General features: G+C 40.3%; 1 protein-coding gene across 12 annotated transcripts in view; it reads right to left on the bottom strand.

The window, feature by feature from the left end:
- The window catches only part of Olfml1 (olfactomedin like 1), a 168,076-nt gene that overhangs the window by 34,022 nt on the left and 113,479 nt on the right, over nucleotides 1-20,575 (bottom strand). For all 12 annotated transcript variants that reach the window (XM_074084893.1, XM_074084871.1, XM_020184418.2 and 9 more), the window contains 2 exons: nucleotides 9,850-9,981; nucleotides 668-760 (listed from right to left, as the gene is read on the bottom strand). In XM_074084893.1, the coding sequence (XP_073940994.1) occupies nucleotides 668-760; nucleotides 9,850-9,981 (225 nt within the window). The remainder of the gene's footprint in view (nucleotides 1-667; nucleotides 761-9,849; nucleotides 9,982-20,575) is intronic.

The raw sequence follows: 20,575 nt of genomic DNA, 5'->3' as shown, positions 1-20,575 counted from the left end.
AGTTGGCAAGACCACATCTCAATCAATAAAAAGGTGGGTGAGGTAGTGCGCTCCTATCATCTCAGCTTCAGAAATAGGATCATGGCCCAGGATGGCCATGATCTTTGAATAATGATGGAAGACAAAAGAGCTGAGGGCATGGCTCAAGCAATAAAGTGCCTGCCTACAGAGCTGAAGGCCCTGTTTTCCAACCCCTGCACTGCCAAAATGAATTAAAAACTGAAATGCCTGCAGAGACCATCTGTTATCAACTGTGAATGGCACTGCAGGGGTATGTCCTTCCATAGGGGACAGCTGACCCAGGCACCCTCCAGCAGGCATGTGCCCAGGGTTAAGAGCTTCCTTCCTCCCTTGAACCCCCTTCACCAAAGGAAGCCTAACTATATTTTTTGTTATTGAGAGATAATATTTGTACATCTTTCTCACTCACTCACCGTCCCTTCTTCGCTAATGTCAACTAAACACTAATGGCAACCAGAGGAAGGAGGCTCGGCTGCTGCACTTCAGCAGCTCATTGTTTCCCAGGCTTCATGTGAGGTACACAATCTTGGCACAGCTGTACATCCCCACAAGGGCTGATGTGCATTTTTGAACAGGATGCTGGGAACCCATACCCTCCCCAAAGAATGTTGGTACCCTCCCCAGGAGCATCACATTGGCCTCTTACCTTCGTGGCCTTCAGCTTCCACTCATACTGACTACGTTCATTTTCTAACTCTTCCACTTTGATTTTGAGGTGCTTGAGTTCTTGCATTAACTCCTGGAGGGGAGAGGGAGAAAGACAATGTTGTGGTGGGCAAAAGGTGCTGGGTCTCCAAACCTGGTTAAGCTCATGCAGAAAGGATGCCGGGGCAGCAGCAACCACAGCAAACTCCACACTTCAGCTTTAATTAATCCTCAAACATGGTTGTGTTTCTAGGGAAAACCATGGGGCCATTTAAAAACAAAGGGTAGTGAGTTCCACTTGTTGCTTTTAGATCCTGTTCCGTCTGCCCCTTTCTCTGACATATGTGTCCTCTGTGGGGTATGTCCATATCATGCACAGGTATGTAGGAATCAAACAGGTGAGGCTTGTGTGAAAGACACAGAGATATTGAAAGGAGGCAGCTTCTTCCCTGTGATACTAAGTAGTAGGAAATAAACTAACTTGGAGCATCTCTATGTGCTGAAGGTGGATGAACCCAAAGAAGGGGTGTGTGGTGATCCTTGGAGGCTTCACAGAAGAAGTGACAGCCAGGATAGAAATGAAACACTCAGATAACAGATACTAAGCGCTAAATGTAGATGTCAGTAATGCATGTTCCAGTGTAAAGGTGGAAGTTGAAAAAAGAAAGGTGAGAGAAGACATGCAGGAAGGACTAAAGATAGTAGGCAAAAGGGGAAATAATTTGTTGGGCTGGAGCAGAAGATGATGTTGGCACATAGTAGGAGATAAGGCTGGGAAGTTAAGACGTAAAAACTGTAAAGGCTTTTGAATGAAAATACAAGGAGCTCTTATGCCACTGTTTCACAGTCAGGACCTAGTGAAGGTTACTGAATGGGGAAGGAATGTTTAAATCACTTGCCCATGTTCTTACAACTTATAAGCGGTAAAATGGAACTCAAGTTCCTACCTTCTGACTCTAGGCCATGCTTTAAAACCAGTCCAGAAAAGAAGGCACCATGACACTGTCATTTTAAACCAATATTCCTTTAATGGGCAATTGGTCCTGCTGATTAGTTCCTATCAGAAGTAGTACCATAAAAGTCATTATGACACTACACTCAAACATAAAACTTCCTACTTAACATCTCCACGTGGATATAGACTGTCAAGTCACAAGGGAACTCAATCTCCCCACCCCAGTCATTCCTGTCACAGTAAATAGCACATCTAACCATCTAAACTGCCTGTGCCAGAAAGCCATGCTTGGTACCTCTTTCTCTCCCTTCCCCTACGTATACAATTCATTTCTACCTCCAGGAAAATTATTGGAATGTCTCATTTTTCTCCCACTCTACCACTATAACTCAGGTCTAACAAAAAGTGTCGTAGCCTGACAGTCTCTTCATTGGTTGCTTCCCTGTTGTATTGCCCCTCTTGAATACACTGACCCCCAGAGCCTCTAGAGGAATGATGGAATTAAAACACATATCTAATCATTGCACTCTCCTGCTTCTCAAATCTCATTAAATTTACCCATGACCAGATAAGCCTAGCCTGTCCCAGCTCCCTGCCTGCCTTTTTCCCCAGTTAGGCTCTAGCCATACTGGAGAATTTTCAGTTCCTCTTTCCAATTTAGGCCTTCACACATGCCATTCCCTCTGACTGTAACTATCCACCAGGTTAACTCTTGCCTATCCTTTAGGCCACCATAAGCAAAGCTCCCTCAACATCCACACTATATCAGGTCCCTCTGCCAGATACCCGGTGTACCTCCTACATAGTTTACAACCAAATATTTATTGGTACAATTGCTAATGGCTAGTTCTCTACCTATTCTGCAAACTTCGTGAGGTGTTTGCAAACCTCTGATTATCCATCAGGTCCTGGCACACCGCAGGTCTGCATTGTTTACTGATGAATGAATACATGAAACCCAAGTCATTGTTTAACTGGCCTAGAGTTTTTTGCATTTGGAGACAATCTGCCATGAATTCAAATCCACTTGAATTTTGTAGGGTAATTTATTAAAAGTACCTTATAGTTGAGGTGAGCATTTGTTGATACCTATTTAACAAAAAGCAAGGTCTTCCAAGCTAAGGTTCTTGTGTCTATGATCTGCATCATTGGACATTAAGACCTAGGTCACCTGTTTGAACTTGCAGCAGATTCAGAATCATTTTCTTGGAACACTGTTGGCCCTGCATGAGGGTCTCCAATACCCAGTATTTAGGGGTTCTTCTGTTTTGCTTGTATCATAGCCGGGCTACTCAGTTTGTCCTGAGAGGGCAGCATGACTGCTGAGGGCAGAATCAGAAAAGCATAGGTTACTGTAACCTAAGGTGCTGTCACTGTGGAGAAACAGAGGCTGTGCACACCAGGCTCTTGTGACTTCTTTGGCACATGGCCCAACGGTCATGATGAAATCATCATAATGTGACTATGTTGGGGATTTCTTCCTGGAAATTCAAATTATGACTTAATTGTTCACAACAAACGGAAACCTGTGCTTTATTTTCTCACTGGGGGTAAACCTCAAATATAAACTTGAAAGGATTCTTTTTCATGATGCTATTTTTTTCCTAAAAAAAAAAATCATGTCAAATGAAGCTTCATTTAATGTCCCATTCTGTACACTTAGGGAGGAGAATCCTGTGACTTCATTTGGCACAAATGTCTGAGAGCTGGTCTCACCAGCTCAGACCTTCCTCAGTAGGGGTCTCAGAGTTCACCTCACATCCCCAGAAGCTGCTTGAGTCCATGGTCTGCTCTGAGGTAACACCAGATCATGCTAAGCCACACCATTCTGTTCCAGTTAGGAGAAACCCCAGCCTTCCACCAGTGAAATGCCCCACACACATGCATGCTCTGATATACTTAAGTATGGTTCCTACAGGTGACCCCTCCCCAGGGGCACAGTCCTGGCTGCAAGGCTGGGGCTCAGCCACCACCTCCTCGGGGTGGTCCCTACTGAGTAAGAGGCGCTCTTGAATCTGCCTGTGGATGTCCAGCTGCAGCCTACACATCTGCTCCTGCAGCTCACTGATCACATTCAGAACCGACTGTGGGAAGGAAGAGAAAGGAGAGAAAAGCACTGGAGGTCAGTTAGCTCACTGATACACAACTCCTTAGGAAAGCAGCACAGACAAGAGATGGTGTGCAGAGTGGCTGTACATAGCCAGCCCCTCTCTTCACAGGAACCAAAAGATATAACACTCTTCCTGAGGCCTGCCCCATCCTTAGGCTTGCCTTGAAGTTTGGACAAACTCCTGTCAGTTCCTTTGTGCCATACTGGACAGCCATTTTGCATGTCAACATCTGAGGTGCAGAGTCTAGACAATCCCTTCATCCAAGCAGAAGCAACAGCAGAGACAGGTGCATAGCAGAGACATAACACACAGACACATTCCTTCCACTCATGTCCATGTTATACCTTTCAACTCTCCTGTCTACATGCCAAGCATGTCAACACCTATACAAGTAACCCATGTGGCACATACCACACATATATATGACAATGTAACCCAACACTGAACTCATTTAGGTGCCAATATGTCTATTTTAGCATTAATCTTATATTTCTCTATCTTGATAAAAGATTAACATAAACAATGTTTCTGCAATGCCTCACTGAAGTTGGGTTTGCCCATTTCTACTACTATAAAACACATTCCCAGACAAACCAGAGACCTAAGTGTAATGTGACTCACACTTCGTGGACATCAATTCCTCCAATGTCGTCTAGCTTTCTGCAAACCATCAAAGGGTTGACCCTGAACTCAATAAGCCAAGTTTTATAGAATACATTTAACTATTTTTGCCATTTTGAAAATCAAGAAGAGAATGGTTTGTTTCCAGTTTTATAATAACTCTCTTGATTTCCTGATTCCTTAAAATCCACTTACAGCAAGCAGTTTTGGAACTGCCATACTAAGTTCTTTGCACCTGTCAAAAGCACTGGAAGAATCAAATCCATTCTTTCTTTGATTTTCTTACTAAGAACATATTCTTTTTTTTTTTTTAAGGCTTTCTATTGTCCCCAGCATTATCTGTTGTTTGGGGTTTGCCATTTGTGAATCTGGTCATACAGGTGCACTTTTATTTGCTCTTAGTAAGTGTCCTTTCTATCTTTGTACACGGTCCATTGAAACCTAGTTTCTCTCAAGGTGCCTCTAAGCCCTTCCTTTTTTATTGGTTTTATCTGTGAGATGCACAGTTGGAATTCAGCAGTTCAATATTGTTGAATATTCTCTTTTAGAGTTCCCAGTCTTTTTATTTCTAAATGTTCAAAGTACTTATCTGTTTATACCTAGCTTTTCTCTTGCTCAATCTTATGAACTTTCAATATAACAATGACCACATAGTCAGTACATCTACAACTTTACTTCATCAGTCAGTCTTGCTTTGCTTCAAAATTAGAGCTAGTATGGCAGTTTTCCCAGGTTTGTTTTCTATCTTCTTGAGTAGACTGTAAGCAAGTAAGAAAAATAAAGAAACTTTCAAATACTTCAGTACTCAGCTGGAGATTTTTAGGAGTTATCCAGATAATACTGCTCCCTTCCTCCATTACTGCCCCTTGTGTGTATCCCTTAGTTTAGGATGGATTATCAGGAATCTATATTTTTCTCCCTCTTCTCAGTGTGACTATGAGGTATACCGCAATACTATTGGGCCACTCTCCCTGACCACATGTTGTTGTTTTTTCATATATGTGTATGTCCTCAGGCTTGGTATTTAAATTTAGCTTTCTAATTTTTTTTTAAATCTCCAGAGCTGACCCATCTCCTCTCTTACTACTTCTTTTTCTCTCCCACAAGGCAGACCTTTTGGTAGCACTATTGTATCCTTAGATCGCACATCATGAAGTCCAGTGACATTTATGAAGTTGTAACTGCTGTTCTATACTGTAATCTCAGCTCCCTCTGTTTGTTAATATTGCTTTGCCAACCACAAAAGTTCTTTTTTTAGGGTTCTAATCTATGTGATACTACTGGGCACTTCCCATAATCATAGTCTTTCTTATCCCTTCTCACCCATTAAACTAATTATTCTTCGTTCTTTCTCTTTCTTCACGTTCAGTTTAACATTGGCTTGGCCCTCTTATACCCTATGCTGCTTGTGGGTATATAACCTCTATACTCTACAGAAGGCAATTTGGAAATATGTCAAAATTTCAAGTGCATGTATCCTTGACTCATAAGTTGCATTTCAAGACTCATATGTGAACAAGATTATTCACTACAGCATTATGTATAATAGCAAAAACTTAGAAACAACTTAAATGTCCATCAGAAAAGAACTGGTTAAATACATTAGGGCACAGTCAGATAGTGGAAAATATGCAGAAATAAATATGAACAAGGAAGTTTTTGTTGTTGTTTCTTACTGTGTTTGATATGAAAAGAACTCTAAGATGACTACATTTAAAAAAGCAAAAGTCTATTAGTCTATTCTGTGCATTTTGTACAAAATAAAGTGGAGTGTGTGTGTGTATGTGTGTGTGTCTTCTCATAAATTTGCTTATCTATGTCTAAGAAAACTCTGGAAGGATACAAAACAAACTAGTAATGTTGGTTGGACTGATGGATGGGGGACAAGTGTAGGAGAACCTTTGTTATATATCCTTTTGCACTCTTTTTCCCCCCCTGCTTTTGCACCTTTGATATTTGAATTGTGGCAGTATATTTCATATTCTAATGAAAAAGTAAATTAATAAAATAAAAAAAGATAATAAAACTCTCTTCAGCAGGCCAGCTCATCTCTCAGCAAATACATTCTTCATAGCCCTAACTCTGTGGTCCAAGTCTATCATTCTGGTTGTTCCAGTTCAGAAATCAGAATCCCTCCCTTCCAAGTTCTTGAACACAGGAAGAGAGAAGTGTGTTATAAGACATTCCATGTTTTGCCCGAAAACCTAAAGATTGTTTCCAATTCTCTCACTGCTCATGTAAACCCCCAACCAATTGAGATGACTCTAGTTCCTAACACATTCTGGAACATGCCCCCCTCTTAAAAGGCCACTCTAGCAGCTATGCTGCAGGACCTCTGCAATCCTTGTACATGAGAAACCAGACTCCCTTCTCCAACATACTTCTGATCGACATGCCTTTAAAATGCCTTTGACCTGGGTGCCATACAGAGGGTTTCTTTTGCCTCTGGGTCTTTCATGTTCCATCATCCTAATTCTGGTATTGACTTCCCATGTCAATTACTCATCTGCAGTCCTGTCTTTTATGAGTAAATCTAATTGATTCAATCTTGGGTATCCTGAAGTGATCCAGAACCATGGCAAAGGCTGATGAGAAAAGATAAAACAAACAAACCCAATGTCCACATCTCGTGTGGACCACTCCCAACCAACTGCTAAGCAAGGCTGGCCATCAGAAAACCTGTACCTTCACTCCTCAGATCTTACCAAATGGCCACCTCTAATCATTTGCATGCCTCACAACAGGCAACAGGACACTGACTTAGGTATGATCAGAACCAAAGCAGGAGGAGCAGTCTACAGTGCTTTCATTAATAGCAGCTTTTTTTTTTCATTGAAACATAAAATAGAATTTGAGGATAAACCCTGAGTTATACTTAGGAAGTCTTACAATTTGATTCTGAAGGCTTGTGTGTTAAAGGCTTGGTTACCAGTTAATGGACTTTTAGGAAGTGATTGGAGCATGAGGACTGACTTCACCAATGGATTAATCCATTGATGGATTTGTGATTTGATGACATTATTGGGAGGTGATATAAACTAGGAGGTGGGGCCTGGTTGAAGGAACTGGGTCACTGTGCTTCGAAGGGTACGTCTTGTCCCCAACTCATTCCTGTCTCTTTCTGCCTCCTGTTTGCCATGAGATTAAGCAACCTTCTCTGCCACACGGTGCCAGCACCATGATACACTGCCTCACCACAGATCCACTGCAATGAAGCCAGCTGACCACGGACTGAAACCTCTGAATCTGTGAGCCAAAATAAATCCTTCTTCCTTTAAGTTGATTTCCTCAGGTATTTTCTCACAGTGACAAAAGATAACTAAAGCAGGAAGTTTATTTCAGATCTGCCTACCTTAAAAAAATGTCCTGCCTTTCCCAAACCACAAGCAATCAGCCCTCAGGCTAAATACGTTCACTGGAAAACAGCAGCAGAATGGGAAGGGAAGCAGGATTCCCTTTATTCAAGCAATTATAACCTCTGGTAACCTGAGCCAGCAAAATGGCTCACTCAAAATAAACATTTTCATCACATGACAACAGTGTGGCTTAAGCAGCACTCATGGTTTTAAGCTCCGGGTGCTCCAGATAGCTACAAACAGAGGCAGAGGTTTGGAGCATAACAGCAAGGAGTATGTTCAATTACAAGAATGAGGAATTTGTTTCAGATCATGTGGCTATTCACTGATTAGCACAGGTTTGAACAGCCTACAAAATTCCTCCACATGGAAACCTAATATTTGTACTAGCAACCAAGAAGGATTGTGATCTGGGAGGATAGCAGTCAGAAAATCAGGGTCTCTGTTACCTCATGCATGAACAACAGTCAGATGGAAAACCACTACCGCTAAATAAATATAAAAACAATCTTTCAGAAAAGGAAGAAAGGAAGGGAGGGAGGGAGGGAGGAAAGAAGGGAAGAAGAGAGGAAGGGAGGAAGAGAGGAAGGGAGGAAGGGAAGGAAGGGAGCTTTGGTAAAATGACAATACCAGGAGAAAATTCAACTGCTTTCCTACAAACATTTAAGAAACAGAGTCCAGTCAATTAATACTTCACAAAGGACATTCAGTCTGTTTGATCTTTGCAGTATGTAAATAATATATCTAAGTATGCATTTCCATTTTTACTGTGCTTAACACCATTAGTAAGTGATTAAAAAAAGCTATTACTATGTGCTCCTCACTAAAGGCTACACATACATAATCTCATTCACTCCTCAGAAAATCAACAACTGAAAGCAAGTGTTAATATCTCCATCTTATAGAAGAAGAAACAGAGATTTAGAAGGTTAAATCACTTGGCCAGGATTAACGCCACTGAGTAGCTGAGTATGTATCAAAGCTGGAGATCTGATTCAACAGCCTGCACTCTTATCCGCTAGAAGTCAATGCTCTTTGCTTACTGGAGATCTCCTCCATTGGCAACTACGGAACATATTTCCTAAAGCAATATAGGGAATATACATTCACACATTAGAAGTGTCCCAATCACCAGCATTTACCCAGCAAAAAGAAATATGGCAGGTGTCTGTGCAAATCATGTTGGCACTTACCAGAACAGAACAATGTACATCTTTTGACTTTTGAGATGCCTAAATGGAGGCACCTTCAAAAAGCCAGATATTATGATAGGTGCTTAACTTTTGTGATTTTATTTGATCTTTAACACATAATTATCCATTTTATAAATAAAGAAATTAGATTCATAGAGGTTAAGTAACTTTTTGAATTTCAAAGTTATTGAACAGTAGATCAGTAAGTAAGCCAAGATTTTTCTAAACATAAAACCTTTCTTCTTTCATATCTTACAATTCTAAGTGTGAATACAAATACATGAAGGTGGTTATCTAAGGTTAAAACAGGCTGCCTTATCTCAAATAAAGCACTGTGACCTTAAAATTCTCTACACACTTATTCATAATATAGTCTGTCATGTTCTACACAATGGTATATGTAGCTTGAAAAAAAACAAAATCAACAAAATATTCCTTTAGAGAGGGTATGTGTTGGGGCACACCTATATGACCCATCAGGAGAAAAACATCTAATCTGAGACTTCCATCTTTGTCAGTGGAATGCATGTCAAAAATATCTCCAGATTCTTTAGTTATTGTAACAGTAGGCTGTTGGAAGGCCTCATCCCAGTACATTGTCATTACCTAGTTCTCACAGAAGACATCTTACATCCCTCCATGTTTGTCTGATCCTTCCCTCACTACTGCTTTCCTTTCCATACTTGTCAGCAGTTTGAGGGAGGACAAACACTTAAAGCCAAAACTGGGTGGTTTGGGCATTTCTGAAATTTGCAGTCACAGCAAAACCTGATAACTTGGTAATAACAGATCATTGTGTCTCTAGTGCATAGAAATTTTTGGCACCTAGTGGCTGCCAGAATTGGGGTTGACCAGATGGACTGGGTTCATATTTGGGTAGCCCCCACACAAAGTTGAGTTTCAGGCAATACAGGTTCTCCTCTGAGAAGCTGGTGTATCACACTCACCTCTGCTTTTCTCTGCTTTTCCTCTTGCTCTCTTTGTTCCTTCTCCATGCCAACCAGCTTGAGCTTCAGCTCAGACACTTCAGACATCAAATCAAGCTTCTGAGTTTCAAGAGATGTGCGACTTAGCAGCTCCTGCAAGAAAAATGAATCCCAAAATCATAAACCACCATGGCAACAAGGACAGCTCTTGCTCCATCCATAGCACATAAATCAATATCTAAGTTGTATATTGCACAACACAGAATGGAGACTGCTGCAGATAAGCCACAGGTCCATTAGGGCTAAGTCTGAGGTTACCCAAGGTCATTAGAGATAGCACAGCCTTGACAGTACCCACTGCGCTTTGAAAAACAAACTACATTTCTCAAAAAACATGTTTCCCCACCAAATAATTATTACTTCCAACCAGACAAAAATGAATGGGTATGCTCAAAGAACCAACTTCCTCTATCTCTACCTATAAGACAGAGAAGCAAGTCTTCTCTACCAGAACACACAGATAAGAACTTATATTAACAATGTATTTTTCAAAATTGAAATTTCTAAATCACATCCTGGGCATAATCTCTGCTCAACCCAGACTTCTACATTTTTCAAAGTTAGACTTCATTACAATGAACCCAGATGGTAGTTAGAACATATAATAATGGATGTTCAATGAGTATTTTTGAATGATTATATAGAAATATTATTATGGGAGATTGATCTTTCCTGAGGTGTACCCATATTACAGCTGGGTTGTAAATAAGAAGGTTGTTCTTTCCTGATTGTGAGGAGAGACCAGAAAGATTATTACCAGTGCTGCTATCTCTAGAACAGTACCTTATTACAAACAGAGACCTCAGAATCTTGACACCAAACCTATCATAAACATATATACTTACTAAAAATATTCAATGAAAAAAAAGAAAGGGTAAAGCAAAGCACTTGCAGAGGGCTACTAGGTATTATAAAGGACTTCAAAAAACAGAAGCATTTTCTAAAGTGCAAGACAAGATATTTTGCTATTGGCAAATGGCAATGTCCTATGATGACCCAAATCCTGGCACAAGGTAGACCCTCGCTACAAAGGTCCTGGCACCAAACCAGGAGAGCATCAGAAAAAAGAACCAGATGGAAAAAATATCCTGTATTGTTCTGAACATTTTGTATCATCATGGGCAACTGAACCCCAGCACAAGAATGGTGATCCCAACATTCTAATCCAACAGTTTTGATTTCATACATTTAGAACTGTCCTCAGGTCATGAATCAAATTACATACAACAGACAGTTTGACTGGGAATACATGATTTCCCAGGCCAAAGGGTGACAGTCCCTGGAAAAGCTGAGCTACAAATTGTCCATCTGAGAGAATGGCTAGCTAGAAGTCCAGTAGCTCAGCACTGGACTGAGGAAGCCAGACCTTCTGGGGCTGGCTGACAGGGCAAGGGCAGCAGGACTACTGTGTCAGAATTATGGACTTCTTGGCCCAAGGAGTCAGACAGATGAATGTGTCCAATGTAACGGAAAATTTGAATTTGTTGAGTGTCTCCTCTGCACCAAGCACTGCTGGGTGTTTTTTATATACACTCTCTTAATAAACCCTCCCAGGGATCTGGCAGTAAATATTAGTATCCCAATTCTACAAATGACAAAACAGGCCCAGAGAGGGTGAGTAAGTCTCTTGGCCAAGGACACATACCAATTATAAGCAGAGTTAGTTTTCAAACCAAGGCCTCTTTGGCTCCAGAACTCATTTCTGTCTAATATATCACATATCATATACTTCCCCAACACAGAAAAACATCAAAGAATTTTAAGGGAAATTAAAAAATACATGCCGAGAAAATAGTCAACAAATATTTTCTGAGCCCAGGAAATGTCCACTCAGATTGGCACGATTTCACTGAGCACAGGCCTAGTAAATACTAGGGTCTGATGCTAAGGCTATGCAGGTTATACATAGAAATAATGAGTTCTCTTAGCTTTGAATATCTAAATTTCTTCAGATGCAATCCTCTCCTCTATATCCCTATATAACTTACTCTCTTCTACTCCCTCTTGCCACTTCATATCTCCCTCTCTTTCTCTACCACCTCATTCTCTGTGTCTCGCCATCTTTTTGTTTACCTGATCATTTCAAAGATGATTTAAGGCAGTTTGCAAAAATAAATGTTTCCAATTAAAAATAAGTCATAAAAATTAAACAGGTAGGCAAGTACAAAGTTCTAAGTTCAAACTCCAGTACAATAAATAAATAAACAAACAAACAAAATTAAAGCAGGTGGGAAAGAAGGTTTAAGCCAGAGTTAGGAGAAAACTCATACCATAAAGTACTGGGAACAGCTAGAGATATATATGTGAGCTTCCTTGCTGCTAGTGCAAAAAGGAAAAGAAATAGGTACACAAACCACAGTCCATAACAATTACTTTGGAATACTAAGATATCAGGAAAAGAGTCCTCTAGAGATTTCATTTGTTTTTAACTACCTATCAGAGGCCAATACCTAGGGATATGACAGTTGAAAAACACAGCCCCTGTTGACTAAGTATCTTAAGATGATATTCATGAAGCTTTGTCTACAGATTAGCATTTGAGATATTGCTTTGGTAGAATTCAAAAAAGCCTCAAAATGCTTCTCTCTTGAAAGTTAATCACCTACTCTACTTTTGCTATTGCCAAAATCCCTCTAGCTGTTTTAACTACCAGGTTGTAATTTGTCATACCAATGTTTCAGTTGATGAGGGTAATATTATAATTGGTTCCAACAGCCGTTCTAATTAGTCATACCAGTGTTTGAATTGGTCACACTAACATTCCAAGTGGACATTCCAGTTGGACAGACTAAAGATTTAACTAGAGACCTGAGGTTACTTAATTCATTATAGTATACTAATAATAAAACTTTTATCCACTATCTTCTAGCTTAATACCTATTAAATGTACTTTTACCTTTCAAAATGATCTCCCTTCTGATCCTTCTTACTACCAATTACTGTTCTAGTCTGCAAATTCAAAATTCACCCTTCAACAAGCTTATCTCAATCTAACTGAACTTCCCCATTTCTAGACCCAACAAGGCCCCTGGACACTATTATGTACTGGAATTACTAAAATTCATGACTTAATAGGAATTAACTACCCCACATCCTCAATTACTCCTTCTACTTCCAACATAAACAGACTCTTTTTTTTTTTTAAACAGTACTAAGGCTTAAACTCAGGGCCTACACCTTAAGCCACTCCACCAGCCCTTTTTTTGTGATAGGCTGGCTTCAAACCGATATCCTCCTAATCTGTGCCTCCTGAGTAGCTACAATTACAGGTGTGAGCCTGGCCTACCTTCTTCGTCTAAGGAAGTGCCATTCAATGTTACCACATTCTCCCCAAGTCTCTAGAACCAATACTGCTTCCCACTTTCCTTGAGGCTTTTGAGCAAAAGCTTTTCTACCTACCCTAGGCACCTTCCATCTTTTCAGTAGCTTCAACATCTTTGTTAATGACTTTTCATTCACTATTCACTCACTGACCTGTTCAGCTTCACACTGACTTCAGCTCCCATAAACTCTGCTTCCACTTCACTTCACTTTCTTAGCAGCATGGCCATATCTTGGTTCTCATCTTTTTCCCAAATGTGTTTGCTCTACTTCTAAAGTCTTCTACTCTGAAATTCTCTCCTCTGATCACTATCTTTTGACCTTTCAACTGTCCCAAGTTGCTCACTCAACCTCTAATTTCTTCTGTGGCCATTAGTTACTTAATAACTCCCTATTTGCCTGGTTTACCAACTTTCTTTAAGCAATATTTGTCTTCCTACCCACTTTATACCTTGAAGTTAGTCATTTCAATTGTATTTAATATCTACACTAAAAAGTCCTTCACCAAACTCACCCTGCCCCTAGACTTGATAGGTGTTTACCATAGCCCACTTCAGCCAAATCTCATAGCTTTTTATGTTTTCACTCCCCATGGCCTGAGAATTGATAAGGAAAGTCACTTAATGATGTCATTTGGTTTCTATACAAATTCACACTAATAACAGCTTATCTTCAATACTGTCTGTGAAACTTATATTCATCTCCAAATAAGGACGGTTCCAAATCTTTTCTATTCTCCTCAAGCCCTAAACCATACAATGTCCCCACAGTCTTCTCCTCAAACCCCTCTTCTCCTCAAATAATCTCTCCTTGTATTTACAGAAAAGATAAAACAAATCATTCATTAAACTTAAGTTCTGTTTCATGTTTTCCAGAATCATCCCATTCATATTTCTTTAATCCCTGTCTTAGAAAAAGCAAGCACTGAGCTCCTTTCCAAGGCTAATTGCCACAACTGTACATTGCTATCTTCTCTGTCAGCTTCTCTCACTTTAAAGAACTGTTCCCTAGCTGGGCGCTGGTGGCTCACGCCTGTAATCCTAGCTACTCAGGAGGCAGGGATCAGGAAGATCACAATTCAAAGCCAGCCTGGGCAAATGGATCCATGAGACCCTATCTTGAAAAACCCTTCACAAAAAATAGGGCTGATGGAGTGGCTCAAGGTGAAAGCCCTGAGTTCAAGCCCTAGTACCACAAACAAAACAAAACAAAACAAATTTGTTCCCTAGCCCAGCAAGTTTCCAGATTACACATAAAAAGTATACAACAAGGAATGCAATGCTTCCAGAATTTGTTCTTGAACTGCCACATCTGAAGACTTTCCTGTCTCTGGCCATTTCTGTCTCTGGACTCTTCGGGCATCCTCATACATCTTGATGAATTATAAAGTTACCTTCATGGGTAATCAGTAACCTTTGGATTTTCCCCCTGATTTTTGGTCCTGTTTCTTCCTCCAGCTGGTAACACAAAAAGATTGCCATTCACATTGCTTCTCTATCATTTTTGTACCACTTTTCAGGAAGTTTCCACCAAGTTCTGTGCTAGTCTAGGGTAGAACCATCAATCATCCACTATGACAGGCATTTAATCTCTCCCTCACCATCAGCTCCCATTCCTAAGGCTATAAACGTGATCAAATTTCTGACATTCTAAAGAAATTTCCCTCTTGATGTTGTCTGCCCCTCCAGTTGCCACCATCAACTCTCGTGTCTTCTTCATGGGTAGTAGTGTGTGTGTGTGAGTGCTGTCTCTTCCTGTCATTCTCTTCCACCTTCATAGTCAAACTCCTAAAGGGATAATCAACTCTTGCTGCCTCTTCTTCCTTTTATTCCTCAACATGTCTGTCTGCCTGCCTACAACTTACCCCCTGCCTTTACTTACGTAGGGCACAGAAGTAATTTTGCTCCTGGAATCCAATGCCGAAACTTTAGATGCAGCTGTACTTCTTGGCACTTACCAATTCCACTCTTCATCAAATCAGTGAAAGCTACTCTTTGCCACCCCATCTTCTCTGTGCCAGGTTTTCCTGATCTTTCCTTTTTTTCTCTCCATTTTCTTTGCTGTTGATTTATTCTGTCTACCTTTTAAGGAAAATATTATTTAGATCACTAGTTCTCATTCCCAAGACTGGAGTCCGCCTTCTGTCTGGAGTATCAGCATCCTTGCCAGACAAGGATTGCCCTGCTCAGGCATCCTGGCCTTCAGGTTCAAATCCTGCTGAGAATCTCTCTCTCAGATCTCTGCAGTTACCATGATATGTGAGGAGAGGGGGTGGGGAGGCAGCAGGCTAAGGATAAGGGACAATGGTTTCATAAGCAGCATTATGCTTCTGCTCATAATTGTTTCAAGATTGCCTGTAAAGAGCAAGACAAGGACAAAGGGGGTGGGAGGGAGGGGAAAGAAGGCTTGTTTCTTTCATTGTGAAAGACCATGAAACCAGGTAATGAAGCTATAGGAAAAAACAGTGGACAAAACTTTCACTTATCCCTCTCATTTCATCACTACCACTAACTTCTTCCAGAAGGACAAACATAGTCCCTTTCTCAGAGATGAAAGTTTGTATCTCAGAGCAACCCACCATTTCCTTTTCTAAAGCTCAGGTTCTGACTGAAGCTGATAGAAAGAATTTGCCTTTCAACTTATTCTCCGTAAAGGGGCACATCTTGAAGCAATTACCTCCATTTTTTAAGTGTGGAACATGATCCAGCGAATTACTGACCAATGACAGAGGACTGCAGCCAGCCTGGAAATCTGAAACCAGAATGAAAGGATGGGCCATGGAAAGACATGAAAGGAAAAGTATGACCCTTTGCCCTTTGAAGTAAAAGGTCTGGGTCTTGCTGGGAAGCCTGGCTCATAAGTAGCACTGGGCAGAGAAGAGGTGCTTATAGTCAACTTGAGTTTTATTCTAGATTCAGTCTCTACTAACTGAATCATCTCTCTGAACCTCAGCTTTACCTATAAAAAGGGCTTAATATATCACTCCTCACTGTGGTCTAGAGACCTCCACATCAAATAAGATAAACTTGAAGAAACTAGTTATCTGTGCTTCATAAATATCCCAGAGGGAGTTTTAGAGACTATTTGGAAATGCCTACTTTCTTCACTCATGACTCAGTGTCTTGCCTCCTCAGACAGATTTGTTCCCTGCTAAATCATGTCATGGTTCTCTTTAATATTCTCTTTGAGGCAGAAATAAATCCTTTATCAGCCAGGTACAAGGTCTGGGTCCTAAGCCCCCAACCCCCCTGCTCAGTGTTTTGACTTATATTGGTCATTAGTATGATAGTTTTTTTTTAAACAACTTGAATAATCTTACAACTCTGGGAGGTAGTAGAGTTGGGCAATGTAGACTCCATATTGTCCTTATTCTCTATAAATTAGAAGAACAGATTCTCTGACTTTTCTAAATCAATGGCTAGAGGTTAATCTACAGACACTCATGTCTACTGAGTCCCAACCCCCTACACTATCACTCTCCACAGCTCACCTAAAAGGCAGCCAAAACCATGATAATAACCCTAGAGCTCTGGGTCAAGTAGGAGGCTTGAAACAGACACTGGTGTCACCCAAGGTTTCCCAGAGCAAGGTAATGTGCTTGGAAAGAAAGAGATGTTTGCACCCTTTCTTCCTCCTTACTGTGCTCCCTCATCCCATCTTCATTTTCACATTGAACATCGTCTCTGTTCTTAATGTTGACTGTATGGATAAATGTCCAGTCTCTGAAAATTCTCCATGTGGCTGTCAGCCATGTAAAACCTCTGCTTTCTGGATACCAACAGCTTCTTCCCTAACATGATCACCGTCTGGAGAGGAGCTTATTGTGCAGGAACTGGCTGCACCCCAGTAGGCTCCAGGAACCTCCCATGGAGGCCATTTTAGAGAAAGTTACTAGGCATCTCAAATATACCAACAGAATTAGGGAGCCCTCCTGGTGACACAGAGATTTTTTTCCAGCACATTCTGAGCCATCATGAGGAGGTCTCTTGCTCACTCCTATATTTCTGGAATACAACTCTGGGCTCTGGGTTCTGATGGCCTCAGTGTACAGCTGGACAATACCAGGTCAGCTTAAGGACCAGAGAGGCACTGAGGTCTCTTTACCCAGGCCCACACTATCTCATACCAATGAAAACACACTCAGACACTTTCCTTCTTACAGATCCATTTGCACATTTCCTAGGAAATGTATTTTCTTAATGGGAAACTTTTCCTGAAAAGTCCAGGCATACTGGATGAGTCTGAGACCATAATCTGAGAAGAGGCTTCCACAGGCAGTCCTGAAAGGTACTCACAGCTGCTCTCTTTCCACTCTGCATCTGGCAGAGCACTGTTGATGAGAGAGACTACCCTTAAATGTGCCCCTGTGCTCTTTCTGTTTGGTTCTGATTTGCTTATCTAACAGCAAGAGAAGTCTTATACTTTCTCCTGGAGGCTGGATGAGTTCATGTGCCAATAGTAAGCTAAGAGCTGAGAGATCAGCAATGAACAGGGGCTGGGTTGGGCCAGGGTAAGGAGTGCTTGGCTCATGACTTGAGTAGGGGACAAACTCCTGAAATAAAGCTAACATTGGTCAGGAGAATATCTGTAAGGAGAGAAAGCTCAATGGACTTTTGGGAGCCTAACTAAGCAGGGGGTTTGGGCTATGCTCATTGGATTTGGGTTTCCTTAAGTCCTCTAATGCTATTCTAGTCAGTGGAAGGGGCAAGGTCTAGAGCTAGTATTGCATATTGTAGGTTTTTAGGTCAAATTTGACCTACAGCCATATCCTCTGTAATTCACACAGTAATTTTTAAAATTTGTGTTAGTTGCCAATATTTTAACAATTGTTATCTTTAAGTCTTTAATTCTGAATTACTACCTTCTTATGAAAAATGAATTATCTAGCACTACTGAGCCTACATAGGAAGTCAACTGGAGTTGAATAGCAGCTGCTGCCTTTAGGCACGATGCATACAGTTTTGTGAGGTTATCAGGAGCAGCATAACAGAACACCCAGGGGAAGTACTGGGTCTACAGGTGGAGCCAGGGAAAGGCTCACATTGAGCACAGTAGGCCAGGCTTGGCTCAGGAAAGGAATGGTCTCTTAGGCTGACAGAAAGAGGCAACTGTTTTCATCCATACTCTGCCTCCAGGACATGAGTCATTCTTGCTCCTACTGCCAGAAGCCAAGAGCCCTGCAGCCCATAGTATCTCACCCAACTAGGCAAGTCTCTGCCTGCCCCCAGTTCAGAGGAAATGTACATACTCTAAGCTATAGATGGCAATCCGTCAGCACTATAAGAATCAAGTGTCTTTAGAAATGGCATTGAGCTTATTTCAGGAAAGCAACAGCATACACATTGAATGTGAGATTTGGAGCTTGGAACTCAAAGATTTGAAGCTCTGACACTACCAAACACCCAAGTGGGAGCTAAGGCTCAAATGTGTCCCATGATCTTAACTGACAATTTTCAAGGAATTTTACCCTTGAATGATTGAGAGAACACAGTGAAAGTTTATGGGCACAAAAAAGAACTTGGTCAAGTTTAGGAAAATCTTTAAAACCTTATTTAAAATAATGAGATATAATTCTCTAAAATATAATAGGTAATGACAGCACCTCTATAGCACACACAAAACAATGCCTGATATCTCATTCACAGCACCTAAGAAAGATTTAGAATAAACAGAATACAAAGAGTAATTGAGTTTAAGACTTTTAAAAGTTTAAAATGTCATGCATGGGATAATGCTGAAGGACAAGGCAGCCTGTCCCCACTTGGTACTGGGCACCTCCATCAGACTCCTTGGCATAGAGACTTAGAGCAGAAAAATGCCATTGAGAGATGTGGAGGAGTACGGAAGAGAAGTTAGGGCAGAAAGGCAGATAACTCAGGCACTACAATGCAGCCATTCTCTGACCTCCCATTATGTGGTTACTGCCAGGAACCATCTTCCTGAAACATCAACCCTGTGACATTTTCACATTCAAATTTTCATGGTTTCTTTTGGATTGTTTACAGCATTCTATCATCTTCCTTCCTTGTTTTTCCACCTCACAACCACACCTTCTGCAGACTTAAAAACATAATCTAGTAGGTTGTTTTATCCAGCCTTTGTGAAAGTGCTTTCCTGTCATTTGAGATTTTTTCCATCAGAATATTTTCTTTCCTGGTCTTCAAAAGAAAGATTCAATTAAAAACACAGATACCTGTTGCTACTCACAATTTTTTGAGACTACCATGAGCAAGAGAAATGCATACAATCTAAATAGAAACTCAAATGGAGCCAAGGATAGGGTAACTTATTAATCAGTAATGAAAAGATAAACTAACAACATCTGAGCCATTAGAAATAGTTTTTATGAAGGCATATGCATAAGAATACTGACTTACTCCCTCCCCTTAAGATCTTCAAGTGCACTCAAACAAAACAAACAAACATTGACACTAAGAAGTTTAAGACCAAAGATAAAATGCAAGGCCTGTGTTCATTACTATACTGTCAAGAAATATTTGAACTGTAGGCCAATCATAACAATAAAAAGAAAAGAAGAAGCTGTGGGGGAAAGATTGTAAAGTTATCTAATTTGAATCTATTCATTTTAAAGGAATGATTTTTGCTCCTTAAATAATTGGTGAGAATCTTTCATGTGCCAACTACCATACTGGGGCTACAAAGCAGACATACTTAAACTTCAGGCAGGGATTAATTTTCAAAATAACTGAAAATGCAAGAATGATTTAAGTTAAGGAACTGTACTAATAATAGGTTGAATAAAAAACCTAATTAGCTTCTCAACAGATTCTAAGTGGACTTCGGATAAAAAAAATAAAAAATCTGTAATAATTGCAGCTCATTATTTAAAATAAAACTATTCTGGAGACAAAGAATGCTTAATTCAATTATGATACTTTAACTTTAAAAAATTATTATAAGTGTTTAATAAAGATGACTACCCTGAAAATTTTAGAATGAAAAAGAGTCACTATATGATAGTAAGCAAATAAATACCTAAGGACTAAATTGTATCTCTGTGTGACTACAGCTTTGTAAATTATGTGTACACATCATGACAACCACCAAAAAGGAACAAGGAAAGAACATTATTTGAAATGTAGGGGAAAAGCTAAATATTGCAGGCTTTTGTTTTGCATTTTAATGTCTATTAAACTATATCAAGATATTTATATGATAATTTTTATCAAACAAAACTACACAGAATGAGAGGGAAAAGAGTGAGAGGAGGAAAGGGGGCAGAAAAACAGGTGATAAAATGACACTCTAAAACCCCAGATGCCATGCATCAGCAGACTATGGTTCTTGTGATAAGATAACAGCCAACAAGGCTCACTGCACCAGGCTGGAGAAAACGCTGCCTAGG

This window comes from Castor canadensis, chromosome 1 (assembly GCF_047511655.1).
Source record: "Castor canadensis chromosome 1, mCasCan1.hap1v2, whole genome shotgun sequence".
Lineage (NCBI taxonomy): Eukaryota > Metazoa > Chordata > Mammalia > Rodentia > Castoridae > Castor > Castor canadensis.
This window is presented reverse-complemented; position numbering and strand designations above follow the sequence as displayed.